This window comes from Lissotriton vulgaris, chromosome 9 (genome assembly GCF_964263255.1).
Source record: "Lissotriton vulgaris chromosome 9, aLisVul1.2, whole genome shotgun sequence".
Classification (NCBI taxonomy): Eukaryota; Metazoa; Chordata; class Amphibia; order Caudata; family Salamandridae; genus Lissotriton; species Lissotriton vulgaris.
This window is the reverse complement of record NC_141697.1, coordinates 830,375,209-830,395,395: the sequence shown is the minus strand read 5'-3', so window position 1 is coordinate 830,395,395 and position 20,187 is coordinate 830,375,209. Positions and strand designations below refer to the sequence as shown.

At 42.7% G+C, this 20,187-nt stretch overlaps 1 protein-coding gene across 1 annotated transcript in view; it reads left to right on the top strand.

Moving 5' to 3' along the window:
* The window catches only part of LOC147692320 (sulfotransferase 6B1-like), a 273,121-nt gene that overhangs the window by 242,837 nt on the left and 10,097 nt on the right, over window positions 1–20,187 (top strand). The window contains exon 6 of the mRNA XM_086938569.1: window positions 563–719. Coding sequence (XP_086794695.1) covers window positions 563–719 — 157 coding nt within the window. The remainder of the gene's footprint in view (window positions 1–562; window positions 720–20,187) is intronic.

Sequence of the window (20,187 nt, the reverse complement as noted above, 5' to 3'; positions counted from 1 at the left end):
TTACACTTCTGTATTGGAAACACATTGTTTTCATCCACTAGCCTAGCTGTCAAAATAATTGGAGTAATAGTTGTAGAAGGTTGCTAATATATATGCATTCTGAGGCATTGCAGAAACTAGCAATATATGTGTGTGTGGTCAGATACTGGCCCACAATGAGTGAGAGCTAGTTATATCGGTGTGTGTCTGTAGCCCCTTGTTGAATCTGGTAATGTGTGTTCATTCTGAACTATTGTGGGAACAAAACGTATTTGTATACTTCATCATTGTAGAAACTGGCAATGTGTGTGCATGATCTCCCATCATTGAAACTTAGGATGTGTGGTTGATCATAACAAATGTATCTTTTCCGCAACACATATAGAAAGACATTTTCCCTTTTTCACTTATCTTTTTAACCAGAGGTTCTCAATTTTAAAAACGGTTTAACGTATTACATTGTGGTGTCTTTCATTAGAAGTTAAGACAAGCTTGACTACTGAGTACCCCGCTTGTCGCCACATAATTGTTCATTAGAATGTATCACCTGGATGGTAACTGCAACTGTGTTTCATTTTTTTAGGATCTCACTGCTGGCGTTAAGAAGATTGTTGAGTTTTTACAGTATTCTTTGACAGAAGAACAAATTCAAATCATTGCAGAAGGGGGAACCTTTGGGTCAATGCAAGAGAAATATAAAACAAAAAATGCTTCATTTGGTCAAGTTCTTTTCAGAAAAGGTATTCAAATTGTTTATGAATCTTCTACTTTTGACATTTGCTTGTTGTTTATGTTGATGCTTTTATCTTATCCAGAAATCTTACAACTTAATTAAAAATGTTGTTCAGACTTTCACTGCAAAGGTCACAATGTCCACACCATTCTCAAGGGAAAGCGGTGTTTTGCAAAGTTTAAACATATATACTTTTATAGCTCTCAAACAAATTTTACAGCGGTGTTGCTAATTACGATATTGGTCGGAGAGGCTCCGAACGGCTTACGGTTGGTCCGAATCCGTGTTGCAAGACTTGCTTTCGACCGACTCGGAAACATTTCTGACTGACCGATTACGATGTTTGGAAACCATTAGGAGTGTCTGATTCGGTTCCGACTCGGAGACACTGAGTTTGCCAGACAGAGCCGACTAGTATTCTCTATGGACCACATTTCCGACTGAGCGATTACGATGTCGAATGCGGACAGGCTTTCTGAATCAGTCTGTCGGACAAGGATCGGCTGTTGGAATCTGACTTTTGGGGCCCATAGCAGGCCACCCTTGTCCCGGAGGCCTCCTGTTGGGGCCTGTGGGGTTATCCAAGGGACCTCCCTTTCCAACCATGCACAGTGTGGCAGGCACCATGGGGTGCCCTCCACGGGGTGCAAGGTTTTCCGCAACCACCCCTTTCTTCAATGGGAGCCCGTGTAGCCGCAATGAAGTCAATGTGAGTACGGGCAAGCAGTGTTCGTAAACATCATAATCAGTCGGCCGGACTACCTGAAACTGAGTCGATCAGAAATCATTCCGAAACCGAGTCGTTCGGAATACTTTCCGACCGACATCGCAATGAGGCCCTGTATTTTTATTGAACTGTTGCTGTGAAATATAAGATATGCCAGCAATCATTGGAGATTTACATTTGTTCATAGTCCTTTTAGCTACACCTCGATGACAACAAAGACATAAATACAATAGATTGTACCACAACAACATGAGCTTTAATTAAAAAAAACAAATCTCCTTTTTTCATGGGATGTACAGCAAACTTGCTTTAAAAGGCTGCAGTGTTGTCTCAACTTCTCTATCCTGGTAGATTTTTCTGGCTAACAAAAGTGTTCAGATTCTCAGTGAACCTCACAACAAAATGTTCCAAAGATAGTAGCCAAAAAACACAGGTTTTACAGGTAGCCCCTAAGGGGAACTAATGAATCTTTCTGATGCTTCAGCACCTTTTTCAGTATTCAGGAGCACATTTTCTCAGTAACAGCGACTCTTGCATGTACAAATCTAAAATTGTTGCTTTTAATAACCCCCATAGTCTCAAATGTCCAGACATAAACTCTAATGTCAAATTAATAATTATATCCCCAGGCAAAATTCTCATATTTTCACCCAAAACCTTCTTTTTCTAAGACTCAACCTCTATTTGTTAAGTATACCCTGCCAAGCCCTGGAACAGCCTCATAAAACATATGGACAGACACTTCTCTGTCTCAAAACCAGTATGCACACAGGCTGCATGGACTCAAACCATGGAAATAATAATAATAATAATTACAGCAGCAGTAATATATCAATAATTATAATTATGATAATAATAATACAGACGCCACACTGTAAAAACCTGCCATAAATATTTTCTGGATCCGTTTGTGATTATGGTGATTTTTGGTCACGTGCATGTAGCATATTTCTAGTATCATATTTGTTTCCTGGTACGAAGCGCTGTATAAAAACAAGTTATTATTATTAATAATATTATTATTATATATTATGATAATATATACTACTAGTAATAACAATAATAATATTAACTAATAAAGTAGTCATACAACTTTGGCGCTACATAGTGAGGAAGATGGACTGAGGTGAGCCCCTGACACTGATGACCGATATGGCATAGGACCTACCGATGATCAGTCGCCGCACTCCCAGGTTTCCGGGCATGGGATCTGATCGGGATCTCAACGCTAGGTGACATAATGCATGGGACAACACTTAAATCCATCCAGCAGCTGCAAACGGAACTCCACTTTCACCGCACTCAATTCTACAGATACCTACAGCTTAGGCACGCCGTAAATCCATCAACCCGCTTTATGGAAGGATTGCCGGAATTCCACCAACTTAAGGGATGCCTATTGATGGGCGACCTCGGCGCCCACAAAATCCGGCAAATCTATTAAACATTGGTCACCCATACTCAAACTACATTAAACACAACACATGCAACATGGGAGGCAGTCATCCCAGACCTCACAGATGACAATTAGACTGAGGCCCTATCCAGCCCCATTGGTGGCACCTTAGCAGCACAATACTGTTTAATTCAATTAAATATGTACACATGGGTTATTTTACATGCTCTCGCCTTTGGCAAATTGGTGTCATTCCGATCCCCAACTATCTTGCATTTGGCGAAGCAGAGGGAACCTTCCTGCACACAGTTTGGTGCTGTGGGGCACTTCAGCCGTTCTGGCAGAAGGTATGCTGTGGAACCCAAACTATTTCTATTACACAGTACAGAGGGGATTGGGGGAAACCACTATAAGCAACATTTATTCCTAGGCCTCAGACAGGCACACTGGCCCAATCCTGAAAGGGGCCTCTCCACCATTGATAGGTGGGTGGAGGTGGGCCATGGACAGATGCAAGGGGACAGAAACAGTTGTGTTTCAAGCAGAAGTTGACCGCAAAACATAGGAAGTTTTGTTCTCGTTGGGTAGTATATTGGCGTATAGACTTACCCCCCTAACATCCCTGGACCCTCCATAATCAGGCAGTGCATTCACTGAATTATGTATATCCATATGATGAGTAGCCCCCGGCCATGTACGCAGGTGTAAAGGACACTTCTCACAATGGGGTACAAAATGTGTAGCCTGTGCCAAGGTTGGTTTGTTGGTCTGCGTATTCACATATTTTGCTGTTGTTCTGATATACTGGTACTATTCTGTAACGTATTTCACCCCCAATTTTTTTTATGTTATCGACTTCAGCCGCAATGTAACACAATGTTCTTTAAAAAAAATTGCTAGCAGCATTAAGTACTTTGGTAATGATCAGGGCCCGTAAATCTGCACTGCTTTTAAAAAGTCCATAGGGTGATTGTCTGGGCCTGCCACTTTTATAGCAGGGCTCCTTAAGATCACCAGCATAACTTTAGAATAAACTTGTGCAAGTCTAAGGAATACTCTTTTGCTCCATTAAGTCTAAAAAAGGTTCACCATATGTAACAGGGAATTTTTTATTATTGATCCATTCAGCAGCTGGGTTGGTAAATCTAGGCTTAAGCTTTTATTACAATGATTAAATAAATTAGAAGTAATAAGACTCTAAAAACAACTAGCATTCTTCGCAAGACTTGAGTAAGAACGTCTTCCGAAGCCTTCTCCTTTAATTTATTTTGTCTGGCTGTTACAAAGTTTTTATATTGGGTAGACTTGCAGTTCGCATACAGGTCTTATCAGCAGGTGCCTAAACGACTAAGCTATTCAACTTCTTAATCGACAGAAATGTCATTATGAGGGCATTACTAGAAGAACTTTCTTCAGAGAACAGAACGAAATCTTTGCACACTGCATCCAGCACATATTGACAAGTAAGTTCACATTTTTGTAAGTCTCTAAAACAGTGGTCTTCAAACTTTTGTAGGTTGAGCCCCCCAGCTGAATTTTTTCAGATGTTGGGCCCCCCCACCACCTGACAGAAATATCTGGACTCGACCGCTACGCGCACATTCAGCGAATAGCATTCAATACAATAAGAGTGTTTAGTGAACTGCAGGTTTGTGAGTTGGTGGGTGTGGTGAAATGACAGAGGCTTATTACACAGCTCAAAACACCACTTTCCAAGATAAAATGTGTGCAAATAGTTTTTACTAGGATGCTTTGTTTTACATATGACATGGATTGATAATAACACCATCAACATAAATGTGACAGGTGTGCCTGTTTTTCAGAGACGGTCAATCTTTGGATGGATTTTTGCTTCTGCCATCCTCAGGTTGTGCTCCACATCCAGTCTTGAACAAACTTAGTCTTTAATACCACAAGTGCTGAGAATCCAATCTCACATAAATAGGACAAGCTGAAAGGCAAGAGAGTTTTGATAGCAGTTTCTCCCAAAGCTGAATATTCTGCAGACATTTTCAGCCAAGACAGGGACTGTAAGGGGAGACAGTGTTGTCAGATGTTTCGAGAACTCCCTAGCTCAGAGTTGGTACACGAGAAACACATCTTCTCTAGAAATCATTAACAAACGTTTTAAGCAGCATTATAATGGGATAATTTCCCACCAACCGGTTATGGATCCGAAGACAGTTAAAAGTCCACAGAGAAGGCGCTGAACAAACCCCTCATTGAGAATTTCTTAGTGACACGATAAGTTGCTTGCCTGAAGTAGTTGGGGTTTGGGACACGTCAGGCTTATGTTAAAAAAAATAGAACTAATAATAAATTAATGATGTTGTCTAGTTTACTTCAGAGTAATGTTGTCTGACAGACTTTGTGATGGCAGGGACATGTTAGGGATTTTGGGTGCCCTGGGCCAAAACTATTTTGGGGGCCCCTGTTCAGTACAGGTTTGAGTTTAAATGATTTATTTTCAGCTCTGCCATACCCTATTTAGCCAGGCTACTAACAGGCACTGTAGTCAAAATTCTAAAATCGTTTACAGCTAATATTCAGAGATAGTGATGTGTTTTCACTGTTGTAACAAAGCAGCCGCCCACTAATTTTACAGTAAGTAATATCTGTGATATCCTCCAATTTCTCATATGTGAGGACCCGCTTGGATCTAACTTTTTTATGGTTGTTGCATAAAGCAAACACATTTCTCTACAAATAGTAATAAACTCCCTCACATCAATTACATTAAAAAGAAATTAAAGAACACGGTATTTGCAAGAATCTGTTTAGGAATTATTCCAGTCCATAAGGGCAAAAACAGAAGTGTCTCTATCAAGGGGCCCATAGAAGGATGGATTGTAGTGCATTTAGATGTCTCCTTTTGTAATTTAGGACAAAAACCTTAATGGGGCATGACATGCCCATACTTGTGTACAGGGGTGAGTGAGGCGACCATATGAATTTGGGTGCGCAGAGTGGGACGAATTCATCTATGGTTAGTGGTGGGCTTATTGGAGTGAGATTGCAGATCGAACAGTGAGGGGGACAGGTGAGTGAAGTGTCACAAGTGCAGGTTGAGTAGATTGCTCGTGTGACTACAGGGTGAAGTACAGGGTGAAAAGCGCAAGTGCATTGTGAGTGCAGAGTGATCACTGTGAGTGGAGGGTAAGTGGGTGAATGGTGTGAGAACATGGTGATCAGTGTGAATGCAGTGTGAGCTGGTGAATAGTGTGAGTGCTTGGTGATCAGTGTGAGTGCATTGTGATCGCTGTGAGTGCAGAGTGATCACTGTAAGTGGGTGAATGGTGTGAGTGCATCGGGGCAGTGTGAGTGCTGGGTGAGAGTGAAAGTGAAGGGCGAGAATGAGGAGTGAGTGGTCTGAATGCAGGGTGCATTCCCATACACTTGAAGTAACTCAGCACGTTATTGACGGCAGCGTAGGGTTTCAAATGTGTTAAACTATTGATATTATGGCAATAACCAGGGATCAGGGTGGAGGAAAAAATAATGTGCTGATCCCTCAACAAACTTCCAGTCTTATGATTAGGGTTGCCAGCTCATTGTTTTGATATCACAAATGGTATAAAAATAAGCAGTCACCTAAAGCTGTATTTTCAGCACTTGTCTGTGCATACTTTGAACAGCAAATATAAATAGAAAGAACTTTTAATTGTTTTCTAGAGATGCCTGAATGATCAATGACTGATAATAAAAGGGAACAAAGATAAAAAAAGTCACATTACAAATGAATCAACAAAAAGAAGGGGGGGCAGGAGCTTGTTAACATTACAAATGAATACATATTTCTTATTTATAACCATATTTAGCAATTTGCAAGCAGTTTAAACAACACATGGCTGGCTGTCATTTTGCGCGCCTGCCTGTGTAATTGTAAAAGAAACTTTCAGGGACGTTTTAAGGATTTTGTGGCCTGTGGGCCAAATGTATTTTTGGGGCCCCTGTTCGGACCAGCTTTGATTTTATGATCTAGTCTGAGCTCTTTCATGCCTTCTTTGGTCAAATACTAAATGTGTGTACATCGGAAATTCAGGGATAGTGATGTGTGCTTTCAGTATGTAACACAACAGCAGTTCACTAATATTACAGCAAATAATCTGTCATACCCTTCTATTTCTCATATGTGAGGTCATGTATTGATCTAAAATAAACTTTTTATATGGATCTCGCATGACGCATAAACACATTTTCAGGCACATGCATCAAGCGATTTGGGAATCGCAAACGGTGCGAATTGCAAAATTCGGCCGTTTGCGATTCCCAAATCACTATTTGGGATGCATCAACTTAAAAGTGAATAAATCGCTATTTTAGCGATTTTTTCCAAGTGCGATTACTTTTAAGGAATCGCAAATTTGCGATTCCTCAAAAGCAATGCATGAACCTAAAAAAAATTGCGAATTCGCAATTAGAGAGAAAAAATTACCATGAGGTTGGACCTCATGGTAATTTTGCGAAATGTTAGAAAAATGCTATTTTTTGCATTTTTTTAACTTTCATGTTGTGCACACACATGCCCTTAGGGCATGTGTGTACAAAACATATGTGCATTGTTTGATTTCAGGGGTGCAACAGGGTGTCCTTTGGACACCCCTGCACCCTTGAAATCGCAATCTCAATTTGCGATTAGCTAATTGCGATTCGCAAATTGAGATTGTCTTCCCATTCATTCCTATGGGCCTCTATGCCCATAGGAATGAATGGGAAGGGATTCCTTAATTGCGATTCGCAAAATGCTAATCGCAATTAAGGAATTCTAAGAAATCGCAATTTATTTAGAGATTTCTTGATGCATAGGCATTTGCAATTCCTTAATTGCGATTCCTTAAAAATCGCAATTAAGGAATCGCAAATGCCGAGTTTGATGCATGTACCTGATAGTCTGTAAAATGTCTAATAGACATTTACACATTAAAAATGAATGAATGAAAAACGCTATTTACAACATTGTGTTTTAAAATGATTTAAGGTCATGATGGCAAGACTCTGTAGAATAGAGCTGGCTCTTTCACCCCTCCCCCCCCCCACACTCCCACCCCCTTTGAAAGTCTGGGGTCCTGGGCCAGAGCCCACTTTTTATTTTAATTACATTTTTTATTTTACTGAGTTCTATATAGCGCGAACTTGACCTGAATCGGGTATCAGAGCGCTTTACATAGCACCAGTTGCATTACATGAGAACATATTCATTTTTTTTGTTAGGCACGGGGATATTGTGATTTGCCCAGAATCATAGGATGTTCAGCTTCATTGCCGAGACTCGAACTCTGGAAACTTTGTCTCCGTTCTGGGAAGAGCTAACTCTCCCTGGAGGGGGTTAATTCATAGAGCTGAAATGCTTCAGCTGCAGTGGGAGGCGAGGGGTCTCTTCTGCTAAAACCGAAAGTGTGTCTGTCTGTTTGATTTCGGTTTTAGCAGAGGAGACTCCTTGCCTCCCACTGCAGCTGAAGCTGTCAACTCTGTGAATTAAACCCCTCCGGGAGAGTTAACATGACAAAAGAACGGGCACCTCCTGCCCCATCGATCTCCCCTCCCTCCCCCTTCCACATACCAGAATCCTTCAAGAAGACTTGCACGGAGGACGGAGGGACGCAGGGAACAAAGGTCAGATTGAAGTGGAGTGCGCGCCCCCCCTGGGAAGGTGTCGCGCCCCACAGATTGAAGAACACTGCTCTAAAACATGCTAGTCAATCTGCGTATTTCTAAAACAGAATCTAGCTGCCCAAGATTGGCGAAACTCGGGACGGCCCCTATGAGAAAACAGAGTAACACACACTTGCAAAGCCTGCCTTGGATGCTTACGTGTTGCTGCTGAACTCCGGTCCTACCTGCCAACTCAGGACGGGTGATCTTTAAATGTACAGTGCTTCGCTGTCGCAGTAGGGTGCATAGTGCTGTATGTAGCACACAGCTAGTTCCTGTGAGGTGCCTCAGTGAGGGACTTCTACCGTTAGTAGTCAGGGTCAGGAGACTCCTTGTGCTAGGTACTAAAGTGAAACGAAAGTGCTGGACAGCAACGTGATTCACGTACGACGTCAGAACAATCCTCATGCCTCTGCAACAAAATCCTCAAAAAACGTTTGGGAGGGGTGGGGGGGGGGGCATATCCCTGAAACAAGACTTGACAAACCCTGACCTACTCGTCCCTCCAAGTGCGATACATGCCGCAGTAGTAGGCCGGACTGAGTCTCCTCAGGTCAGCGCCACCGGCACACTCCTGTCCTGACCTGGTATTCATGATGAAAATTTAGTGCAGTCACACACTCCAGAGCAGTGCTTGATATACACTGCCAATATGAGTGCTTAGGCGGAGCTCTACTCCCTCTCATGTCTGTCTGCCTCAGCGCCTGTGGTGCCAAGTAGGCGCTATAAATGCGTGACTTTACATTTTAATGCGGTGATGCGGACCACCACATTAAAATGTGTAAATCTAACGCCTGAGGCGTGATACTTGGCAGGGCTGCACCAGATAACATATAACTGGAATGGGGTGTGGGGGTAGGGCTGGATCGGACACATTTGTCAACTATAACAAGTTGAACTCATATCTCAGATAGGCGCATACTTTTCCAGAATGTTGCAGTTAGCGGTGTTCGGACAAAATATCGAGGCAATAATATCGACTCACACAAATATCGAGATGGAAATATCATGAGACAGAAATATCGTTAGCAAAAATATCGTAGAGAAGATTATAAATTCAAAGGTAAGTAATATCGATGTTAAAAATATTGTTAAACATATTTTTAATTATCTGTGTGTATTTTAACATATATATGTTAACTGTATATGTTTTATAATGTTTGTTTAAATATTATTAGCTTGTAATATGGTAGGTAAATTAATAGTACTTTTAAAATTTAATGTAATTGTTTTTTGTTATTTTTAGTACTGTTGTGGGGTTTATATGGACTAGGGTGGGAAGTAAATTAATTAAAAATAATTAATACACTTTTTACATTATTATACATTATTTAATGGATACATATTTGTTAATTGTATTTTAATATTTTTTTGCTTTTTACGTTTTAGGTGTGTGTTGTGGATTTTGTAGTGGTATAGGGTGGGAAGGAAATCAATTATAAGTAATTGAATATTTTAAAATTAATATCAATTATTTAATTGACAATTATTTATGTTAATTGGAAAGTTAATATTTTTTTGTTTTTAAGTTTTAGGTGCAGGTTGTGGGTTTTGTAGGGGTGTAGGGTGAGAAGTAAATTCATTTATAATTATTTTTCAATTATTATTAATATTTAAATGATTATTTAGGTAAATAGTCTAATTATGTCTAATTTTGAGGTGTGGTTTGTGTTTTGCAGGGGTATAGGGTGTGAAGTTAAGTATTTATAATTTATTATTAATTACTTTGTATTTAATTTTAACTATTTCATTGATAATTATTTATGTTAATGGTATAAATATTATTTTAAGTTAAATTTAATGCGCGGGTTGTGGATTTTGTATGGGCCTGGGGTGGCAAGTTAATTTTTTATTTCCAAGAAATTATTTATTATTATAAATAATTATTTAATTAATCATTATTTCTGTAAATTGTGTAATATATTTTTGGGTGGTGCTTTGTGGCTTTTGTATGGTTAAAGAATGTGCAGAAAATTGTAATAATTGTTAATTTAATATAATTGTTTACATGATAATTATGTAAATGTGTGATTAAAATAATATTTGCATTATATGTTTGAGTTGTGGTTGTAGGGATCAAGGTTAGGAAGTGAATTAAATATAATTAATGTATTCTCTGTTAATTAGTAATATTAACTGCTTAATTGATTTGTAAATTATTAATTAAGTCTTTTTAATTTATATATTAGCTGTGGGTTTGTTTTTTATTGATAAAGGGTGGAAAGGTAATTACATGTAATTGTCTTAGTAGTTCATTAGTATTAATATATTAACTGATACTTATTTACGTAAAATGTGTAAATAATATAAATTGATATATACATTTTAAAATGTGTGGTGTGCAGCTTGTTGAGGTATAGGGTAGAAAGTTATGTAAGTAATAATATTAAAAAGAGTAAAACACGTTTTTAATTGTAAATTATTCTTGCATGTGTCAATTGTGTTATGCTTTTCGTCCCACCACGGGGCCGTCACTGTCCTCAGAGGTATGGCTTCCGGGTACCGGGTGGCATGGTCCACCAAGGCCAGGATGAACCTTTTGCCCATGGCTGTCTTGGGGTCCAGTGACCCCACAATGTCAATCCCCACCCGCTCATAGGGGGTACTGACCACAGGTAATGGCTGGAGAGGAGCCTTGTGCTTCCTCCCACTCTTTCCACTTGCCTGGCAAGTCTGACAAGCCCTGCAATGAGTATCAGAACTCTTGCGCAATGAAAGTGGGTGACAAGCCTTTCAAAGGTCTTGTCCTGCCCCAAATGTCCTGCTAACGGCACATCATGAGCCAGCCCCAGTACGAAGGCTCTGAACTTCTGGGGTACCACCAGCACATGGGCTGACCCAGGTTCAGCAAACTTAGGCTCACTGTACAGGAGACCATTGTCCCAGTATATCAAGTGTGACCCTGACTGATCACCTGCTGCCTGGCTTGCAGACTGTTTCCGCAAGCCCACAAGAGAAGGGCACTCTCTCTATTCCTTTCAAAATTCCTCCCTGGAGGGGCCTCCTTCTTGCTGCCAATGGGTCAGCTCAGGCAGGTCCCCCAATTCAGCTACTTGCTCCCAGGTAGGCTCCAGGGCATCCCCCTTAGGATCTACCTCCTCCTGGGCTGTGGGAACTTCGGGAGCCGGTTTCCTGTGACCCCCGCCACTTCTCTTTTCGGCAGGGTCCTGAGCCTCCCTCTCAGGCTCCAGGTCCTCTTGAGAACCCCTACTGGCTGACATTGACCAGGTGGTCACGCACGCCCAGTCAGGCAGTCCAACCATCTTCAAGTGAGTTGTGTTCTCCACCTTTTCCCAAGGGGAGTTCTCTAAATCATTTCCTAACAAACAGTCAACAGGCATGGAGGGCCTCACAGCTACCTGAAGAGTACCAGAGACCCCCCCACACTCAAAGGGAACCTGAGCCATTGGACAATGACTCTCCGTGTTGTCGGCATTAACAACTCATTAAAAAATGCATGAGGGACAATCTGCTCTTGAGACACCTGAGACACCAGGTGACACCTAACAGCTGTCACACTGGCTCCTGTATCTCTAAGAGCCTCCACCTTTTGGCCATCGACAGTCACTCGCTGCCCATATTTCTTAGTGTTCCTGGGTAGCTGAGCTTCTGAGACCGGCTCACAGTCTCCTAAAGAGACAAGTGTCATCTGTGCGGGAACCCCCCCCCCACCGTGGACATCAATCTCCTACCCCAAAGCTACACTAGCCATCTGCCGAGGCGGAGCACCAGTGGGTGCCTGTTTACCAAACAGGCGGCACCTGGTATCATTCGCCTTATGACCCAGATCACCACACTTGTAACATTTCAGGGGCCCCTGGGAAATAGGACTACCTGTCGGGCCCCTTGCTTTCTCTCAGGGGTTGGCTGGGAACCTTTCACGGGGTTCCCTTGGGGACTACTTTGGGGCCCTTTGTGGAACTCCTTCTTTTTACCCTTGTCCCCCCCCCACACTTCTGCTGGGGACCCTGCCCACCTTTGGCTGAGTCTCCTATGTGAACCTTATGGACCCTGGTACTGACCCAGCGGTCCGCCTCCTCAGCAAGCTTCCTAGTGTTAGTCAGCTTGCTATCTATCAGATGCTGGCACAGCTCTGGAAAACAATTATCAGACAAGTGCTCCCATGCAGTCAAATCAAAGAGACCTTGAAAATCATTAACCTTGCTGCCCTTTACCCAACCATCCAATGCGCTGCAAAAGAAAAGTGACATTTCAACCCAAGTACTGTTTTCTAACTTTTTGCATTTCCTGAACCTCTGCCTAAAGAGCTCAGGTGTCAAACTATATCTAAACATCAATGCATCTTTCATGTGGCTGTATGAATTGTGGCCTTCAGAAGGCAAGTCAAACAATGTATCCCGCCCCTCACTAAGGAACCTTCCCCACAACCCCGCTCCCCAATCTCTCTCAGGAACCCGGTGGGACGACATGGCTACCTCATAGGCTCTGAATCACTGACCAATATCTTAATTTTTGTAAAACTCTTTCACCACATCCTTGGGAATATACACACTACTTTCTGTATGTACTGAAAGGTATGCTGCTTCCAGAGAGAGTAACTGCTAAACTTTTGGTTTTAAACTCCAACTCACTCAAAACATTTTCATGCTCAAACTGCATTTTCCTTTCCTCAAGATCTAACTTTCTATTCTCTAATTCCAGCTGCCTATCCACCTTGAACCTGGTCAATTCCATTTCATGTCTTCTTGACCTCTCTCTGTCCTCCAACTCCACTGGAGACAGACTTTTGTTAGAGCCAAAGCTACCGGCAGGGGAAGATACTTGCCTTCCTATGGAGCCCAATGGCTCTTCCTGTTGTACTTATGCATCATCATCCTCCTCAATCATAGGAGTTTTCCTGTCTTCTACCCAGGCCCTCAGCGCCTTGTAGAATTCTTCCTTCACTTTAAATCCAGAAGTGAAAATATTGAATTTCTTGCAAAAGTACTTCACCTGCTTTACTGTGTAGCATTCCAGCCTCTCTTCTTCCCATTCGCAATTAAGGGAGGCTACAGATTCTGCTCTCTCTACTGAATTAGGCATCTTTCAAAAATAGAACAAAAATCCAAAAAGGAATCTACCAAAAAGTATGCGGTATCGTTATGGCCTGCACTCACTGAGTAGTGTTCACAAGTCACTGTACATGAGTCACAAATGCAAATCCAGAATCCTTGCCTCTGATGCTTCCAATGTTAGATTTGGGAGTCTCTAGTTGCCACAGGTAGGTACTTGTGACAAATAGGGGCCCTCTCCCCTAGTCAGGACAAGGGAATTACACTCCTAAAATAACCCCTGCTCACCCTCCAGGTTGCGTGGCGCGAGCAGTCAAGGCTTATTTCAGAGGCGATGTAAGTTAAGCAGTTGTGACCACATACAGTAACCCAGTGACAACACTAGAAATGGACACCACACAGGTTTTATATAAAAAATAAGTAGACTTTATATAGAGTTACCACAAGACCATAAATGACAAAAATACACACTATGATTACTTTAAGATGGTGTCGCAGCGATGGGAAATGTGGCAAAGTCAGGTGCAAAGAAATAAAGACGTGAAGATCTTCCAGATGCGGCACGCTTCTCGGTGATGCGAGAAGTCCTCGGTTCGATGCGTGGACTGCAGCGGTGACAGCCTTACGATGCGACGGCAACAGCTCCAGCAGCAACGCTCTTCTCCCACGGTGCGTGAAGCTTCCGCTCGATGCGATAACTACAGCAGCGACATCCAAGATGCGACGGCAGCAGCGACGACGGCAGCGCACTTCTCGGGGATGCGACAGTTCCAGCTGCGACACCCTCCTTCGGAGTTGCGACAGCAGGCACAGCGACCGAAATACCCCCGACCTCGTTGCAAGATTCTTCTCCTGATCCTTCACAAGTTGAAATCAAAGTACACAAAGTTCCTTTCTCCTTCCTTTTGCAGTAAGGCAACCACTGCAGGCCAATCCCCCAAGTAGCACTTCAGCTTGGGAATAGTCTCTCCTCAGTTTCCTCAGGTTCCTCTCCTCAGTAAAGGTTTCTTCTTGTAGTCCAAAGTGATCTAATTTCATGGGATCAGGGTCACAATATTTATACCCCAAAATCCTTTGTTCTCTGAGGGGAGAGGGGCCTTTTCCCAGTCCAAACCAGTTCTGAAGCACTCTGTTTACCAGACTTCTCCTTTCCTTTCACATTGCAGGGCATGCATATCAGACGGCCCACAGTAGGTGGAGCCAGCATTGTGGAAAGCAAGTACAGTCCTTGAGCACTTTGTTTACAGGACTCCTTCTCTTCTATCAGTGTGCAGGGGAGAGACATCAGCCGATTCCCAGGGGGTGTAGCCAGTATTGTGGAAGGCAGGCACAGCCCTATTCAAGGTTGAGGTACAATTCCTCCCTCCCATCTAGATGCAGATCTCTCTATTCACCACTGGGTGACTCAGCCCGTCTCCTGGAATTCCCCAGCCCTGTCACTCACAAAACCAGACATAGGAATACACAACCTAGCAGAGGCAGGTTTGAATGGTTAGACAACCAGATATCTACTTTCTAAAAGTGGTATTTGCAAACATAGAATATTAAAATAAACTTCACTAAAGGATGTATTTTATTATTCTTAGTTCAGGCATACTAAACTCGAATTTCTACCATGTTCTCTGAGGCAGTGTGACGTGGGTAGAGTGAGGGACTGCAAACGTTTCTTGGTTAAAGAGGGTTTTATTTTTAACAAAGGATTCCGGTTGCAGAATGTAAGTCTCTCTCGCGCAAACTCTGCGGGGTCCGTCTTGACTCTGGTCTTGGGTGATGCTTTGCTCTTCTTTCGCCTACTCGAGGGGCACGTAAGCTGCTGGTTCTTCCTCGGGGTTGGTCAGGAAGCGTGAGCAAAGAAAGACAAAAAGAGGACCATTAGGGCTCAGGTCTCCTATGATACGTCCCCCAAGGGAACCCGGTAGTGAGGGAGCACCGCTGGTAATAGTTGTTCTGTATACTTCGGGGCTGTGAAGGGTACGTGGTGGGGGAAAGGTGGAGGGAGAAGGAAGGTGGAGGGGGAGGACTAAGGTTTACGGGAAATATATATACAAAGGTGATGACAGCTCTCTGGCGCTTTACGGAGGGGGAGTACCCTGCTTCCCCACCCAGCTCGCAATACACCGCCGTACCTGTTGCAGCCACACTCCTCCCTCGGGAGTGTGGCACGGCGAATCACCGGATCATTGGCCTCCTGTCTCGTCTTCTTCTTTTCCTTCGGCCTTCCGTTCGCTGCTCTCCGTCCCGCCGGTTCCTCTCGCCAATCCTTCTCCTCCTTCAACTGTGTCGTCACACGCCGTTCCTTTGGCTTCCTGGGTTTCCACCATTGAGGTGCATCCAACGTCATAGATGGGCGTATCCGTTCTCTTCTGTGTCTGCCAACAGCTTCCATGACGTGTAAGCCTCCTGAAGGAAAGGAGTGGAGGGATCAATGACCCACCAGTTCGTGCAAGCGCTGTGCTCTTCCACCCCGTGGCCCACCTCGTTACAGACAGTTAGGATTATAAAGTGTAACAATTCTAACAGCCCATTCTGGCCTTCCGAGAAAAGGTAGCCTTGCAATAGTGAAAACGAAAATGGCTGTAATTCCCTATTAGGACATGCCACACACATCAGGGCTTGTACTACCTTATACTTACAATGCACCCTGCCCTTGGGCCTACCATAGGGGTGACTGATATGAAGAAAAGGGAAGGTTTAGGGACTGGCAAGTGGGTGCACTTGCACAGTCAGCATGACAGTAACAAACCGCATGCAGGCTCTGCAATGGCAGACCTTAGACACATTTTACAAGGCTGCTTCTGTGGGTGGCACAACCAGTGCTGCAGACCCACCAGCAGCATTTGGATTACACACCCTGGGCACACTCAGTGCACTAGACTAGGTCTGACAAGTAAACCAAATAGCCATACAAGGAACCACTGATTAGTACATCAATTTACAGTAGGGAGCACTTGCACTGTGGCACTGAATAGCAGTGGCACAGTGCCCAAAGCATACAACACCAGCAAAAATACATGAGGCAACAGCAAAAATGGAAGGGAGACCCATGCCAATAGTGCCAGGTCTAACACACACTGTGAAACATGCAGATGACAAGTTTTTATTTTATGTAGCTAGGTAACTGGGTTAGTGCTTTTGACACAAATACCTTTGTTACTTGCAGTTCATAAATATTAATTCTGCTAATATAGCACAGTAAGCTATGAACGGCATGTGACTCCTATAGCTTGTAACACTCACTACACCACGAACCACAGCCTGTACATTGAGTTACACACTTATGATTTATTGTCAATGTATAATGCTTACGCATGGTGTAAAGTGCTCAGACACCCTGCATTAGGATGGGTAGTGCTGTAAAATAAAAAAATAGTAGTATATTGTGACGCAACATTACCATGATAAGTCACCTAGGTAAATTTAGTCCTCCACTTTAACATCAGTGTTTCCAACTAAGCAATGCATCTCCTACTGTATTCCACTGCAACATGACAATGATTCCTACAAATAGCATGCTCAACTTACCCTTTAAACCTTGTTTCTGCATAGATCAACGGTGCAGTTATTTGCCCCAGTTACCAATAACACAATGCTTTCTTATAGAACACTTGTGTAATGCTGTGCTCCACAGAAAACTAGCACAATACTCCAGAATCGATCAAGTATAGAAACTGCACACAATACATTATTTTTAATGCTGCCAGGCAACTATTTAATCTTGTTCTCCGATGTCACCCATAAAAAGAAAGTTCATGACTGGATAGCAAACCACCTACATGACCATGGCACATGAAACCAGTCTCTTCAGAGAGGTCACCTCTGGTTAAGCACAACGTTTCAATGTCTTTGTACACGTTTGCAAGTAAAGCTCACTTGGACCCAGGACAGGTCCAAGAATTTCTTCCAGGCCTACATTTTAATTTACTTTTTGCTACGTGTAGTTTACTTTTACCATTACAGACAATGGACTAAATGTACCAAAACACGAAGAAACAAAAATGAGCGGACGAGCTACTTACACCCGTCATGGCACAGTCAGTTTGAACCCTGAATCTTTTTATTTGGTTACTTACACATCTTTTTAAATTGATGAGAAACTGTACTTTCTCTATGGTTGGCCTCAAAAATAAATTCATGGAAAAGTGACATTGATCCCCATTACATTGTGGGGTGTTGTAGGCTTCCGAAGGTGAACTGAGCCTAATGTAAAGTAGTTGCTTAATGGTACCAGTGCAGAATAACGGTTGATCCCAGATCTGCAGCAGCCATAAAAGCTTGGTTTATTAAATTAAATCCCATCCGTAGGTTTTACACCTAGAGTTAAATAAAGAGCAAGTGTTTAGCGTCTCGCTAGGTAGCTCCTTCAGCTCGACTAGACTCTTGAGGCCAGCCCCAGAATTGGCATGTTCATACTGTGTAGCAACACAATTTATAATTGGCTCTTAAGCGCCTCGGAATATCCTTGGCAGATGTGTGCATTCTGTAATTCTCATGGGCATTTACCCAGTTGCTAGTATGGGGCGTTAATAATTCATAAGGTATCGCAGCTCTGTACAGCCTCACTTGAACCACGTTTTTCCTGCGTACATCCCGGATCTGCAGCACCCATAAGCATTGTTTATTAAATTGAACCCTATCCGTAGATTTTTTTACAGCAATAAAGATGCAGTGTTTAGTGCTTAACTTTTGCTAGGTAGCTCCTTCACCTAGACAAGACTTTTAAGGCAAGTTCAAATTTGCAATTTATACTGTGTATATGGTGTGTATCAACTTTAATTGGCTCTTCAGCACCTCTGAAAATCCTTTTAACGAGCTTCGTGTTGATGGGGTTATGAGACGCTTTGCAAGTATAAGCGCCTGGTCTGCCAATCGCGCATATACTTTATATCCCTTGGGTGTGGGTAAAGCCTCAGTAGACAGCTCTTTGCTGTGTTCCATGTTTGCCTGCCCACCAATTCATCCAGTGCTTGTTTGCTTTTTGTGTTCTCATTTAAAATACGCTGCCTGAAATTACTGCTAGCAGAGAATCATCAGTACCTTGGATCATCACTGTATGAATTTCACATTGAAGGCCGCGGCAGTGTTATGGCACAGCACTACCAACTGCCTGCCTTCCTGCCCCTACACTTTTACCCCGCGGTGCAGCCACAGGACAGTGGCTACATTGCCCGTGTCTGCCCCCCAAAGCACGTTGTTCCTGCCATGGAGGTTTCCCACAGCTGGGTGCAGTTAATAAATACAGGGATCCAAAGATATGTGGCATTAAAGAATAAGAACGGACGTGGTACAGGTAGGCTTTTTTTTAATTTATCCGTTTTCACTTTTATATAGCGCAAACTTTACCCGCAGGTATCAGAGCGCTTTAAATCAGCATGCTCATAACAAGCAAGACTAGAACTCTATATTACTGCCAACTTTGCTTAGCATAAGCAACAGCTAACCATTCACAAACAATGTTTATATACCAATTGCAAATTAAAGAAAAAAAAATTATGCAAAGCATTGTCATTTACAATGCCAGTAACTCAAACTTTAATGCTGCGAGACCTATTGCATTGCAAATGCTTGTTAAAAATAGGGACTACTTCATCCTCCTTCCATGATGGAGGCAATGGACTTTTCATTGCATCTTTAATGACAGTAGTAATTCGAGGGGCCCACATTTATATATTTTCTTTGAAGAGATCGGTCGGGACCAGGCCGCGTGCTTTGCCCAGAGCATTTCTTTAATTGCTTGGGTGACATCTTTTACAGCGATCGCTTAATTCAAGATGACGACCGCTGCTTCATGGAAAGCTACTTCTTCCGGGACATGGATTTCTGAGACACTACAGGATGGCTCAAATATGCTGGAAAGGTGCTCAACCCACATCTGTGAGGCTATGGACGAGCCAACCTGCGGACTGTCATAGTTAGTACTAAAACAAAGGTGATAATTTTCCAAAAGCCTGCAGAGTCTCTGCACTGCCTAGCTGTTTCCATATCTGCCCATGCTTTTGCCCTAAACTCATTTTTCCATTGGGCGAAAACTTTCTTATGAGTCCAACTTGCATTGACAATGTCTGGTTTAGAGTGGAGGTAGGTGCATAGAGCTAATTTCAGATGTTTATGAGTGGCAAAGACATTTGCCAAAACAGGAACAGTTGGTTTATTTAACTAACACAGCCTAGAGGGCAGCATACAGAAATGGGTTTGAGGACTGACTCAAAGTAAAATCGTTTTGAATGTATTTTTATACATTTCTTGAAGAATCATAAAGCTATTCATAAATCTTGTCTCAGCAGTAGAATGTGGGTTTTATCATGGGGTCATAAATGTTATGTTATATTATGTTATGTTATGTTAGATAGGTCTTTTATAGCGCACGGCTACTCCGAGGAGTGTCCCGGCGCTTTGTACTACATGACCTAAGAGGGGACGAGCAAAACATAACAGTAAAAGAAATGAAGCAAAGGCACAAGATTCAGAACAGAGCAGGAAAACCCTAGCTAGTAAAGAGCCAAGTCTTTAGGCCCTTCCTGAACGCTAGCAGATTAGATGTAGAGCGCAGGGTCAAAGGTAAAGAGTTCCACAGCTGCGGAGCTAACAGCCTAAACGAACGTCCACCAATGCGGGCTTTTTTTATTCGGGGCACCACAGCTAGAAAGAGGGACTCCGATCTCAAGGATCGTGCCGGGTGGTAGAAAGCCAG